The sequence below is a fragment of the Staurois parvus genome, unplaced genomic scaffold, assembly GCF_062004578.1.
Source record: "Staurois parvus isolate SC_StPar_1 unplaced genomic scaffold, SC_StPar_1.0 ptg000019l, whole genome shotgun sequence".
Classification (NCBI taxonomy): Eukaryota; Metazoa; Chordata; class Amphibia; order Anura; family Ranidae; genus Staurois; species Staurois parvus.
This window is the reverse complement of record NW_028317815.1, coordinates 23,412,575-23,427,981: the sequence shown is the minus strand read 5'-3', so window position 1 is coordinate 23,427,981 and position 15,407 is coordinate 23,412,575. Positions and strand designations below refer to the sequence as shown.

Genomic DNA, 15,407 nt, shown 5'->3' with positions numbered 1-15,407 from the left:
TATGGGGATGTTTCTCATACTATGGTGTTGGGCCTATTTATCGCATACCAGGGATCATGGATCAGTTTGAATACATCAGAATACTTGAAGAGGTCATGCTGCCTTATGCTGAAGAGGAAATGCCCTTGAAATGGGTGTTCCAACAAGACAATGACCCCAAACACACCAGTAAACGTGCAACATCTTGGTTCCAGACCAACAAGATTGACGTTATGGAGTGGCCAGCCCAATCCTCGGATCTTAATCCAATAGAAAACTTGTGGGGTGACATAAAAAATGCAGTTTCTGAGGCAAAACCAAGAAATAGAGAAGAACTGTGGAATGTAGTCCAATCATCCTGGGCTGGAATACCTGTTCACAGGTGCCAGAAGTTGTTTGACTCCATGCAACACAGATGTACAGCAGTTCTCAGAAACAGTGCTTATACAACTAAATATTAATTAAGTGATTCAAAGGAAAGCAAAATCTTCATACATTTTTCAGTTTATATAGTGAATGTTTGAGTTTGTAAAGAAGAATACAAACACTGCTATTTTTTTGAACAGTCTAATATTCACTTTTCTTCAAAATTTTTAGAGGAACAACACAAATTTGATATATTTTTCTTCATGTTTTGATTTGGAATAGAATGTGTAGTGTTCCCAATGCATTTGTGTGTATGGAAATAAAAGCTATTAGAAGGATTTTGAGCTTTATTCACTTTTTTCAACACACTGCTATTATTTTGAACACAACTGTATATATATATATATATATACAGTTGCAAGAAAAAGTATGTGAACCCCTTGGGATTACGTGGAGTTTTGCATGAATTGGGCATAAAATGTGCTCTGAACGTCATCTAAGTCACAACAATAGAAGAACACAGTCTGCTGAACATAATACTACACAAACATTAGATATTGCCATGGTTTAATTGCACATAACATGTAAACATTCACAGTGCAGGGAGGAAAAAGTATGTGAGGCTCTAGCTTAATGACTTCCCAGAGCTAATTGGAGCCTGGAGTGAGCCAACCTTGACTCCAATCAGTGTGATGATATTGGATGTGTTGCTGACAGCTGTCCTGCCCTTAAAAAACACACACCTGTTTTGGGTTTACTGGTTTCAAGAAGCACTGTCTGATGTGAACCATGCCTCGCAGAAAAGAGCTCTCAGAAGACCTACGATCAAGATTGGTTGACTTGCATGAAGCTGGAAAGGGTTACAAAAGTATCTCCAAAAGCCTTGATGTTCATGTGTCCACGGTAAGACAGACTGTCTACAAATGGAGAAAGTTTAGCACTGTTGCTACTCTCCCTAGGCATGGTCGTCCTGTAAAAATGGCTGCAAGAGCACAGCGCAGAATGGTAAAGAAGAATCCCAGAGTGTCAGCTAAAGACCTACAGAAATCTCTGGCACATGCTAACATTTTTGTTGACACATCTACAATAGGGAAAACATTAAACAAGAAGGGAGTACATGGGAGGATACCACGGAGGAAGCCATTGCTGTCCAAAAAGAATATTGCAGCACGTTTGAAATTTGCAAAAAGAGCACCTGGATGTTCCACAGCACTACTGGCAAAATATACTGTGGACAGATGAAACCAAGATTGAGTTGTTTGGGAAGAACACACAACACTATGTGTGGAGAAAAAAAGGCACAGCACACCAACATCAAAACCTCATCCCCACTGTAAAACATGGCAGAGGGAGCATCATAGTTTGGGACTGCTTTGCTGCCTCAGGGCCTGGACGGATTGTTGTCATTGATGGGAAAATGAATTCCAGAGTTTATCAAGACATTTTGCAGTAAAACGTACGACCATCTGTCCGCCAACTGAAGCTCCGCAGAGGATGGGTGATACAACAGGACAATGACCCAAAGCATACAAGTAATTCAACAAAACAATGGCAGCAACAGCACAGAATACACCTTCTGGAGTGGCCCAGTCAGAGTTCTGACCTCAGCCCGATTGAAATGATGTGGCATGACCCTAAGAGAGCGATTCACACCAGACATCCCAAGAATATTGCTACACTGAAACAGTTTTGTGAAGAGGAGTGGTCCAAAATTACTCCAGATCGTTGTGCAGGTCTGATCTGCAACTACAGAAAACGTTTGGTTGAGGTTATTGCTGCCAAAGGAGGGTCAACCAGTTATTAAGTCCAAAGGTTCACATACTTTTTCCTCCCTGCACTGTGAATGTTTACATGTTATGTGCAATTAACCCATGGCAACATCTAATGTTTGTGTAGTATTATGTTCAGCAGACTGTGTTCTTCTATTGTGACTTAGATGACGTTCAGAGCACATTTTATGCCCAATTCATGCAAAACTCCACGTAATCCCAAGGGGTTCACATACTTTTTCTTGCAACTGTATATATATATATATAGAGAGAGAGAGAGAGAGAGAGAGAGAGAGAGAGAGAGAGAGAGAGAGACATATAGCAACAGCTCCTTCCTCTTTCTACTTTCAATTCTATCTTTGCTTGCAATTATGCTTGGTGATGCAGAATACAGGAAGATGAGCAAAAATGATTTGAGTACAGAATGTACCTCACGAGGAATCTACGTCGGTCGCAAATCCCGCTACCTCCTATCCCAGTGGCTCAGAGACGGCCTCGCAGGATGGGCATACAGAGACTGACACTGGAGGATCACCAAATGTTATCTTCACACCACCGCCCGAACAGGCCAGCACCAGAGTGCCTGTACCCAGCAGAGACTCTCCTTAGATGCAGGAAGCCCTGAAACGAATCATGAAGACAAATCCTGGGGCATACTTGCAGTTCCTTGAACACCAGGCTGAGAGAGCGGCAGACAGAGCGGAACTCCAAGCAGCGGCTGACAGAGAGGAACTCCAAGCAGCGGCTGACAGAGAGGAACGCCAAGCAGTGGCTGACCGAGAAGCTGCGGAACGCCAGGCTGAAAGAGCAGCTGAGAGAGAGAGGCGGTGCAGAGGAAAGCTGATCGTCGGCACGAGCTGGAGATGGCGAGGCTCCAGCAGCAGTGACAGGTTCAGAACCTCGGGTCCCTAGAGCATAGGGACGCCTCTCTGGCCGTGGGCACAGCAGCCAAATTTCCAGTGATGGAAAAAGATAGTGACATTGACATGTATTTACTGTCATTTGAAAAAACGTGCGGTCAGTACCATCTGCCCCAAGCTCAATGGGCTTGGTACCTGACACCAGGGCTATGAGGCAAGGCCCTGGATGCATTTGTCGAATTGCCAGAGGGGCAGGGCGACAATTATGAAGCTTTAAAAGATGCCATCATCTGGAAGTACCAAATGACCTCGGAAGTGTACCGCAAGCAGTTTAGGTCCTTGCAAAAGGGACCTGGGGACTCTTACACGGATAGGGCGAGTTGCTTATGCACCACATTCCGGCAGTGGACTAAAGGACTGAAAGCTGACTCCTATGAGTCTTTGTAGGATCTCATGATACGAGATCAGCTGCTGCATATCTGCCCGGCAGATGTCAGACAGTTTGTCTTAGAAAGAGAGCCAGCTTCTGCCAAAGCTGCAGCCGATCTGGCAGATACCTATGTCCACATGCGGATGTCTGAACCTCGCAAGGCTCCTCCAAATGGCTGGAAAGGAGGGAAATCGCCCATAGCAACCCCTCCTATGACAGTGAGTCAAGCTTCCCCTCCGCCAACACGTGCAGTACTTGGAGCCAAGCCATCCCTGCCTGACAACCACAGATGTTACACCTATAGGAAATCTGGACATCTCAGGACGTAGTGTCCTGAGCAGAAACAGATGACATCACCTGGCCAGCAACTCTTCTTCAGTGCAGTTTGTCCGCAGGAAGATAAGGGTAACCCCCGCCAACTTGCAGCCAGTCACTGTGGGCAACCGGTCTGTAACTGGTTTCCATGACACCAGGGCAGAAAACACCTTGATCCGGCCAGAGGTGATTGAGCAAAGGAACCTCATACCAGGAAAGTTCCTTACCCTCACAGGAATTGGGGGGACCCGTTCACGCATACCCTGTGCAAAGGTATTTACAGACTGGGGTGCGGGAAGGGGGATGAGGGAGGTGGGGGTCTCGGATGAAATTCCCACACCTGTTTTGTTGGGTGCCGATTTGGGTACTCTTGTGTCCTATTATGCCCCTGCCGAGAATACCCGGAAGGTCCCCCTGGAACTCTCTGGACATGCCAAGGTACTGTGTGTGTGGATGTTGGGGTAATGTCTGGGCCACCTGTGGATGGACAGAGGGAGGGAGCTGGGAATGGAGTGGGGTTGCAAGATGCTCCATTAGCTGGAGAACAAGAAGAAATCCCCTTGCACGGGGAGGTAATGAACTCATGTGTCATTGATAGTACAAACGTAACTGTTGATAATGATGACAATAATGATGACAATGATGCTGACATTGATAATAATGTTGATAATGCTGATGATGATGATAATGATGATCATGATGATAATAATGATGCATTTTTATTGTTGGGGGTCACCCACAGTGCTGTGAAGTGGGCAGAGGTACAATCTCTGGGGGCTGAGCAAAGGGATGGTCTGGATAGGCCTGTTCCTTGCCCAGGCACAGAGGATTCTACCTTGATAATCGCCCAGCCGTTGTACTTGCATGGTACTGGACAGCCGGCTGGTACCTGTAGTCCCACGGGCAAGGCAGCACTGAAAAGTAATCAACACGTGAACTTCAGCAGCAAGCTAGCTGTGAGCTTCCCTGCTGAGAAAGGTAAACAACAGCTGGTTAGGACTTGTAGTCCCATGGACAAGGCAGCCCTAGAGCCTGGCCAGGATGTTGCATTCCTCTGCAGACTAGCTATGAGCTATGAGCTTCCCTGCTGAGAAAGGTAAACAAGGGCTTGAAGGGGATGGTGAAATGAATGGTCTACCAGCGGGGGCTTGGGAACTGAAAGAGTGTCACCTGATCTGGCCTGTCAAAGTGTGGAGAGAATCTGAAGCTAGGGAGGAAACCCCCTCCAACTATTGCTAGCTTAGATTCCCTTCCCAACCACCAGGCAGACCCACATATGCCCTGGGCGGTGACAGCACACCTGGATTGGAACTTTCCATTCAGGTACAGAAGCTGCTGGCAAGGCCTATGGTAGATGGTGTCTGGGTTCAGGGAAACCCGGGGAGAGCTCACCGTGCTGTTCATGAGTTGGACGGCAGGGTATATCCTTCCCTCATGCCTTCGGCCCACCTCATCTCACAGGAGGTGCAGACTGAATGGGCCAAAGAATATTGCAGTCAGGAATCCAGAGGTCCCGCAGAGTCTGGGCATCACCAGTAGTCTCGATCTCCAAACAGGGTCAGATGACCAGGCTTTGTGAGAACCTTGGAAAACTGAGCGCCAGCCCTATGGTTGTGGCCCACCCCATGCCCAGGAGCCATGAGGTAATGAAGCATCCGGCAGGTGCCCGCTGTCTAACCATCATGAACCTGAGCAGAGGGTATGAGCCACCATCTCTAACCCAGGAGGCTCAGGACGAGTCAGCCTCCACCATCCCATGTGGCTTGCCTGAATCCATGGGTAAGCTAGTTGGGGTTGAGAACGCACCAACCACCTCCCCAGGGGTCAGGAATGACCTACAATGTGGAGTGTAACTGTGTGCAGTTGCCCACTTTAGTGGCCTTGCAGTGTCCAGCCGGGTCTGGGAAGAGCAACTTGGGCCCCTATCACTAGTCAGGAACAAACTGCCCGTGCCTAGCCTGACAGTCGAGAATGGTAACTGTCAGAGGGGCATGTCAGTGGTTCAGCTTTGGGAATCACTGGTAGGAAGAGACCCCCAGAGGTCTGGAAATGGGGAGACTGAGGCAGTTATGGCCTGGCCTACTCCCCAGGCCAAAAAGCAGGTTACGTCAGTCTTGGGTGCAGCTAGCTACGGTAAGACGCCTGGGTGCAACTATCATGGCTCAGCTGAACCTTTGACTGACCTAGCAGACAGGAAACTGATGGAAATGGTGTTCTGGATGCTAGCAGGTAAAGAGGACTGTTCATCTTGGACGAAGGTACCTGTAGGCACATCTGGAAGGCTAGTTCCAGAATTCGCCTGTCTGGTTCTGGTGCACACAGGAGCCACTACCTTCGGGTCAGATATAGTCCTGGGCCTGAGGAAGGAGATTGGAGAGGGAAATCTCATTCTCAACCTCGACAAGAAGCTACTGTACATCTCAACATTTTAGCATATGACACCCCTGAACAGACGTGTTGTGTGAACAGGTGGGCACCACGGCAGTTGCCATGCTATCTGGGTAGTCACAGTCAACTGGTGCTTACCCCTGACAACTCACTTGGTTGGCACACCAGTGTTGCTGAGGAGAACAGCACCCTTCTTAGAAGGAACCTGGTTCTCCCGCAGTACAGTGGTACCAGATCACCCCAAGGTGAACCTCTTCGGCAGAAGTCGGTTGCGTTAGGAGGGAAATTGCAGTTCCCTCCCATGCAACCACCCGAGGGGGGAGGTGTAGAAATCATGCACACAAAGATGGATGCGATCATCCATTTTGCTCCAAACCCCTCTATTTTGTATCTCTCTCTCCCAAATCAGATTCCTCCGATATCTCCCCTCCCTCTCTGTCGAGTGACATGTGGTCTGTTTGATCAGAGTTCAAAAGGCAACAGGCCCCAGTGGGAGAGCTCCATGGCTATAAAACCCCCAGCCGAGCTGTGTTAGATGCCTGTTAGCTTCGCAATCTGGGATATCGTAAAACCATAAACCATAAAAGTCCTTCACTGAGTTCACAGACATTCCAGGTAGTTGTAAAAACAGACTTACATTTAAAAACTCGCTTTTCCATATAATTTTATATCTTCAAATAGGAAATAATTACACAAACATGGAGCACATATTCGGATGGCTCACTCTAATACAATTCGCCTAATACATTACACCCCCCATCTGACAAATACAGGAGAGCAGAAAATTATATCTCCTGAACCATTCAAGCAGATATGTCATATTTCATATCTAACCGTTCAGCAGATGCGTCTGCATATTAATCTACTAGTGGCAAGGCTGCTAAATGCACCGAGAATAAGTTATGAACCATGACATCAACTTGGAGAGTTTTTGGTTCTAGCATGGGTCTCCGCCCCAACACCCCTCTCCAAATGAGGCGATTGGTTCTCTGCTTCAGGGAGACACCCTGCTGAGTTCCTAGAAAAAGCTAAGTTGAGCTGAGTTGAGCTAAGTTGAAGAATCTCCCTTTTTAACATCAGAACTAACTTTGGGTGATAGAGCATCCTTTTGGCTCATGAAACCTGATATGCTTAAACCAGGACGTTTGGCAAGTACTTTACCTCCCTAAATTCCTGTTATTTCTTTGCTGTGCTATTGTTTTCTGTATATATATATATAAATATATATATATATATATATATATATATATATATATATATATATTGGCTACATCGTTTTCTGTAAATATTTTTATTGCACCCTTTTGACCTTTTAGTAATAAATCTTTCTGAAAGTGTTGAACTGTTTCTAAAGCTCTTTAATGCAAACTAAGAATCCCTGCCACTGAAAAGCACTACTGTGTGTGTGTTTTAAACTTTGGTATATCTCTGCCTGCGGTGACAGTGGTATACCGACGATTATTCAAACATCATAGTGTTATTGCTGTTATTGCCGAGTTTCCTCTTTCTCTGTACAAAAAGGAGGTGGTGGCAGTGTGAAGGGTTCATTGCGTAATTAACCTGACCCAGTAACAATTGCTCCCAGGCTGCCGGCACACAGGTTGGACTAGCCATTGGACTGGGTCCATTAGCTGGAAAATCTTTGTGCAGGGTGCAGCTGGGCGTGGCATTGTTACGCACGTGACATCGCGGTTTTAGATTGGCTAGTCCTTCGGTCACGAGTTTGGTAAGAAGGGCTGGGGTCTGACGCCACGATCGTCACAATACCCAAAAGAAATGTCCAGCCCTCTACAAGCATATTGCAATTGTAAGTCAAGATAACCAACTTTGAAGGTGGTAGTGAACGCACGGGAAAAAAAGTAGCTGGCACAAAAGGACAACCCGCTATATCCTCAAAGTGGTAAAATGCATGAAAAACACCATGATCTGCAGATCCCTTTGATAACGCGTATGTGCATGAAATGTGTCAGCGAGGAACCTGTCATACTGACATCACGCTGCCGCATCCTCATGAAGGTCCAGCGGCCATCTTTGTGAGTGTATTTATGGTTTTACTCCACGTGGATGTGTTTGATTCATTTCAATAAATAATACTGCACCATAAGCGTTCTACTCTTTGGGCTCGTCTTTGTGAGCTGTTCCCTTCAAGGTGGGGCTGTTTTTGCTGATGGTGGAATGGTCTGCTGGATTTATCCCCTAATCCAGAGATACTGTATGCCAGTGGTGTTTTGCCCATAGTTTGTGCATGACGGTGGATGAGCCTGACCTGTGGAGGAGCTATTGTCCATTGATTATAATGTGCCTTTAATATGCGCCTCTGGTGAGTGCATTCAACAGAAGAAATTTATCACGGATTCACCCATCAGTTGATATCACAAATATATTTTGGAGTATTTATTTGGAATATTGAAATATTTATTATTTGTTTTACTCATTACATTTGTTGATTTATTCACTATTGTCACAAATACAGTTCGTTTGATCACCATTACGCTGCCATTCAGTGAGGCAATTTTTTCCATTTGTTCACTATAGCGCTATTTCAGAGTGCTTCACCTGCATTACTATTGTGCAAATTCACTATTGTCACAATTATATATTTTTTTATTTATGACGCTAGAGCATTGAGATATTATAATCATCTTTATTAGCGCTGAACATCATGCATTTTACAAGATAACCAACTGCTCTGTTCCAAAATGGACCATGAATACTTCACAAAGAGGGAGGAGAAGAGGGTCACTGATGAGTTTATGAGTTCATTGCAATGAGTTCATTGTTGACCCTCTTCTTTTTGTGAAGATTTGAACCATCTATGGCTAGTTTAAATCAAAGATGATAACAGTTTTGATAGAAACACTAATATGTAAGCTTTAAAAATTGACCTAAGTTTGCTCTATTACTTACTTGTAGTGATGAGCCGAACACCCCCTGTTCGGTTCGCTGTCAAACATTTGAAACTAACAAACGTTGGACTGCGAACTTCGAACTTCACTAAGCGGTATCTTGCCGCATCTGAGTATACAGTAAGATACCACACACCTTCTAATATACCGCATGAGTTATATTATTATGTCATATGGTATTTTAGTAGTGAAAACATTCCTTAATGTTTCAGCTGACAACTAACAAAAAAACAGTGTGGGGTCCCCCCCTCCATCCATACCAAGCCCTTCGGGTCTTGTATGGATTTTGAGGGAAACCCCCATGCCAAAACGTAAAAAAAATGGCGTGGGGGTCCCCCCAAAATTCATACCAGACCCTTATCCAAGCATGAAGCCCAGAAGGTCAGGAAAGGGAGGGCGAGCGCCCCCAAACCATACCAGACAACATCCCCTCAACATGGGGGAGTGCTTTGGGGTGGGCGGGCTCCCCCCAAAGCACATTGTCCCCATGTTGATGGGGACAAAGGCCTCTGGCCCCCAACCATGGCCGAAGGTTGTGGGGCGAAATAAAAACGAGAAGCGCACAAACCTTGCGCATTACCTCAGTAAACAGAAATTTATTAAAAAGAAAGGTACTCACAAACAGCGAATAAAATCAGGCATGTAAGTCCTCACAGGGACTTCAGAGATAGAGGGCCAGCGCGAAGAGCTCTGATGAAGAAGGTCTGGCCTTCGAAACGCGTCAGCTGAACTGAGTGCTTACCCCCACAATGGGACTCGCGCTGGCCCTCTATCTCTGAAGTCCCTGTGAGGACTTACATGCCTGATTTTATTCGCTGTTTGTGAGTACCTTTCTTTTTAATAAATTTCTGTTTACTGAGGTAATGCGCAAGGTTTGTGCGCTTCTCGTTTTTATTTTGCTTTGCAGTGTTGGTCGGGTTTCCCCAGCCTTGTTTGGAGCTGCACAACCTTTGAAGCACTGGTGGCCGCTGTTTTTTTAGTTCTGGTTCCATCTATTTGCCACCTGCCTGGGTCCTAGAGCGCAGAAGAATTCGTGTTTGGTCGAAGGTTGTGGGGGCCTGCAGGAGTGGGGCTTATCAGAATCTATAAGCCCCCTTCAACAAGTGGGCCCGCAGATCCTGCCCTCCTATGTGAATGAGTATGGGGTACATGGTACTGCTACTCATTCACAAAAAAAAGTGTAGTGTAAAAAAATGACAGAAGACTGTCTTTGACAAGTCCTTTATTAAGAAAATAAAAATAAAAAAATGTCCCCAATAGTAGATCCAACATCAATCATGATGTCCACCACCACTGCCGACCCAAAAAAAGAAAAAAAACCCACTCTGCACTCGACGCTGGCTGCCAGCCATCTGACTGCTGTGCTGGCCTGAAAGTTCTTAAATGTCTAGGGTGTGGTGTCACCCAGTGACATCAACGTGTGCCATGATTGGCCAAAGCATTGCACCTGACCTGTGATAAGGTGCATTGCTTTGGCCAATCACAATGCACTGTCAGAGTGCACTGCAATGTGAGGTGCAGTGGGTGAGAAACCCGCCAAATGCCCTTACCATTCATGTGTTCGTCAAACACACGAATGGAAGATGTTCGAGTCAAACAAGTTAGTTTCAAACTAACAGAAGGTTTTACAAAAGGGAACATATGAACTGAATATAAAATCAATGGCCACAAATAAATACTTTATAAATATTACACTTGCATCTAAACACTTGTACAGCTTCATCATAATTTTTGATGTCCAGTGATATATTAGATCTATACTTACTGGATAGAATACTCCAGTGCTTTTATCTGCTAAGAGGATATCTGGTATTTTTTCCAAGAATGGATCTTTGTAGCCCCACAGTAACTCTTTCACACTTCTGACTTGAAACAATGATGAATTGGAAGACTTTATGAAGATGTTTATTAATGTCTCGGCTCCTTTAAACATGTCTGGGGCAGCCTGATATGCACAAATAATAGCAAGTGGTCAGTAAAAGGAAAAATGAACAATAAATAGAACTTAATTGCTTTAGTGATCTTAAAAGTAGAACTATATGTATGCATCAAGCATGGAAATGAAAAAACAATGAAAATATTACATTTCACTTCAATAGGACTGCCCTGCAGCTAATCATTGGGAACCTCCAATAGGGTTCTTGCATGTAGTCGTTGATGGGCACGTTCGCAAGTGTGAATATAGCCTAAATTATATATGACATAGCGAGGCTGATTTACTAAACAAACAGACCTAACCTAAAGCCTTACTCAGGGGAAATTTTTAAACAGACCCCCACCAGAGGGTTAAAATAAAAAAGAAGCTTTGCAGTACTCACCACCAATCCATTGCTGTCCCAACAGTTATTGCATTCTACGAACAGATGTCCTCCGTCTTCTGGGTTGAATAATTCTGACTTAGGATATACTGTGAACGCAGAGTGAACCTGCCTACTGAGGAGGCATAACCTTCTGGACATGTGCGATTGGTTTTGTTACGAATCGAAATACGGACCATATTTATGTTATGTTATTTGGAGATGCAGATGTATCTGAATCTCCAAATCACAATAGTAACGAATTTTAATTAATCCAAAATAAATTATAATAAAAATAACAAATTCATTCATATTCATACATGTGTGACTTCAGATGGCTTTCTAAGTTCAATAATATATGTGTCACACTCTATTGTTATGACTGCGCAAAGCCAAAGTTGCAAGCAAGTTGCATTGAAATAGTAAACAAGTCGTAAGCAAATCCCATCAAAATTGCAAGAAAGTCACAATGTCAAGTTGCACTGGATACATAACAAATGAATCAGAATCTTCCAAAATAACTTCTAAAAATATGAATGGATTCAGAGCAATGAATATACAAAAGGAATACACAAAGTAAGCCTCTCCTAAAGCCCATGCACAAAAAAGCCCATCTAGAATTTACCAGGGCTCATGCTGAAAAAGAAGAAGACTACTGGGACTCTGTACTCTGAAGTGATGACACCAAGATAAATATTTTTGGAACTGATGGCTTCAAAACTGTATGGTGTCACAAAGGTGAGGAGTACAAAAAAAATGTGTGGTGCCTACAGTGAAACATGGTGGTGGTAGTATTCTTCTGTGGGGCTGCATGAGTGCTGCTGATGTTGGGGAGCTGCATTTCATTAATGGTATCATGAATTCACAGATGTACTGTTCTATATTGAAAGAAAAGATGCTACCATCACTCTGTGCCCTTGGTCGTCGTGCACTTTTCCAACTTGACAATGATCCAAAACACACATCTAAGTCCACTGTAGCATTTCTGAAGAAGAACAAGGTGAAAGTGATTCAGTGGCCAAGTATGTCTTCTGATCTGAGCCCAATCGAACACCTATAGGGAATTCTGAAGAGACAAGTTGATCATCACTCTCCATCCAACATCCAGGCTCTAAAAGAGGTTGTTCTTGAAGAAGGGAAAAAGATAGATGTTGCAATATGTCGCCAACTTGTTTATTCCATGCCTAGAAGACTTGGTGCTATCCTTACAAATCATGGAGGTCGTACAAAATACTAGATGTAGTAGTTTTTGTTGGGGGGTGTATTCATTGTTGCATCAACTGTATATGTATCTTCTTCAGGCCCAACAGACAAATGCCGTTGAAAGATGGCAATACGTCACCAACCTGTTTATTCCATGCCTAGAAGACTTGTTGCTGTCCTTACAAATCTTAGAGGTCATACAAAATACTATATATAGTAGATTTTGTTGAGGATGTATTCATTTTTGCATCAACTAATTTGAGTAAAACTGAAGATTTTGTAATCTAATTAGATTAATAATTAATTCATGTAATGAGCTAAACAAATGTTATATAAAACAAAACAAAGTTTTGTCAAAATTGTGGAAATTGTGCTTGTGTTCATTGAGATATTAATAAAAAGTCTTACATTTCAAAAGGGGTGTATTTATGATGAGCACTGTATATATATATATATATATATATATATATTGTGGGAACTCGCATCAAAGTGGTAGAGCTTTTCTTTTAAAACACACAGCAACTCACTTCTTTAAGGGCCTTTTTGCCCAATTTTATTAAAAAGAAAAAGTTCCAGAAACACAAATGCTTCCCACGCAGGGGTATCCACCATCAAGCAAAACAATTCAGCCTTCTGGCTCTTTCAGCTATACCGCTCTATATCTGTCTCCTACAGACTTCTTCCACAGGGTTGTTTTAGCACACAGCTATTCTCAAACAGCTCCTTGCTGCTTTTGGCTTCCACCTCTCCTTGGTGGAGCCCACCTGACTCCAAGGCAGAGACCTCCCATCTGCCAGGGTGGAGCTCAGAATTATGACCTGGCCTCCACAAAAAAGGCTGCACACACCTGTGCAATCATCGCGCTGGCTGCTCTCAAAATATGGGCCCAGGATTGGAGATTTCATCCCTCCCAAATCTCTTAGAAGTCTCCAGGCTACAGGTCCCAAAACAGGCTTTACAAACCAAAGAGGAAACTGATAAACCAGTTTCCTCTGCATTATGAGATCTGCCTGGAGCCCCTCAACCTGTATGGTTGAGAATCCTGGGTCTCCATCGTGATTTCCACCGTGGCATGATACCGCACTACCACAATATATATATATATATATATATATATATATATATATATATACACATACATATATAATATTCTAGCTGAATGAAGCTCACTGAAAATACATCAAAACACAATAACATATGTACCATACCATAATTCCTTGTGGTTGAGCTAACTTCATAACTGCCTGACCAGGAGAAATTTTTTTTTTGCATATGGTTTTCCATGTGCTGCTTATAGTATTAACTCCATCTGAAGTGTTCAATTCCTCAGTTGGTTGTAAATGACATCGTAGATTGGTAACTTAAATGTTCTTACTTACAGCCACAGCCAGATTAAGAACTGTATATGTATCTTCTTCAGGCCCAACAGACAAATGCCGTTGAAAGATGGCTTCATTTGGCTGATAAAAGGACACTGTTCCATTATTGTTCTGTGTCACATTTTCCTTTGGTACGTACCTGACCCTTTAAAAAAAAAATGTTTTTATAAGTGTGGTGAGAAGTCAAAAGAAAAACTGTACATTTCTATGTAAATTTAATTAAAAGGGATATCAGGCTATAAATATGAAAGCAGTCATTGCCAGCTTATTTTTCAAGGTTCTAGTGATGTGGACTTTCTCCTTTCTTCACTATTTTGTGAATAGATGACCTGGAACAAGCATGTATATATCAAGGTGGTGCTGCTAAAATTTCACAAGCCACATGGTTGTCCCAAGTCACAGACTCACCGCTGGCAATAAGCACATGTAAAATCCGGCAAGTTGGTTCTACCCAAGTTGTATAAACCAGTTGTTAAATCAGCCTGCCCATGGATGGATCAAATCTCGACAAGTCCCTGCTGAACTGGAAATGATTCGAACATTTATGGTTGGCTTAAGCAACAACTTCTCCCATATTTCTGTCCTGACAGATGAATATCTATATTTAGTGGATATCTGTCTTTATTCCTTACAAATTTAAACACATACTAAAAATGTTTAGTTTTCAGTTTTGATATAATATACAATACAGGCTGAATAATTTCCAATAGAACTGTATCAGCTTAAATGTATATTAGATAACCAGGCACTGCTGATTGTTTATAATTATGACAAGGTACTGTATACATAACATATCTGAAATGGAACTACAAAATTGGTTACCCATCATTTTTCTTTGTTATGTAGAAATGTTATTATCCATTTAATTTGTGTAGTAGGAAGTTTAGGATGTTCCAAAAAAGGGAAAAAAATGACTAAAAATCACAGCACCACAAATGATCCAAGTCCAGCTGCTCCCTCTAATTTAATCAAAGCAGATTCTGAAATTTTGTCCCAAATACGAATGTCCTCCTCTTACTATTCGGCAGTAGATCTGTTATTTGTGCATTTCCTGTAACAAGCCAAACTGTCTTTCAAGCATGGCAGGAAGTCTGCTAAAGAGCAGTTATCAATCATCTAGTGGGGGCATTGGCTGCAGTGGATTGGAAGAAAGTACAGCTGGAGGATGACAATTTTCTTGTAGCATTTCGGGTTGTTGGTCACCCTATTAACTGCTTCCCCACTGCTTTATAGCAGAAATACTGCTAAAGGGCGGCAGGGCTGCGCAAAATCACATGCATATATACGTAATTTGCATTTCTGGGTAGGGGGCACGTGCGCTGCTCTACCTGCGCCACCATTGGTGACTACAGGTGTTGATCACCTGGTCCCAGCTGGAGATTCCCCACCAGCACCCGGCAACCACTGAGAAACAGTGACAGGGGAGAGACCTGCGTGTAAACAACTCAGGTCTCTCTCCTGCCAGCAATAACATCCTGCTGTGTATTTCTCTGCGCAGCAGCATGTTTCCCTAGT

General features: G+C 43.5%; 1 protein-coding gene across 2 annotated transcripts in view; it reads right to left on the bottom strand.

Moving 5' to 3' along the window:
* Positions 1–15,407, bottom strand: part of CD36 (CD36 molecule (CD36 blood group)) — a 66,423-nt gene that overhangs the window by 41,230 nt on the left and 9,786 nt on the right. For both annotated transcript variants that reach the window (XM_089685836.1, XM_089685844.1), the window contains exons 3-4: positions 13,893–14,037; positions 10,779–10,958 (exon numbers count right to left, since the gene is read on the bottom strand). In XM_089685836.1, the coding sequence (XP_089541962.1) occupies positions 10,779–10,958; positions 13,893–14,037 (325 nt within the window). The remainder of the gene's footprint in view (positions 1–10,778; positions 10,959–13,892; positions 14,038–15,407) is intronic.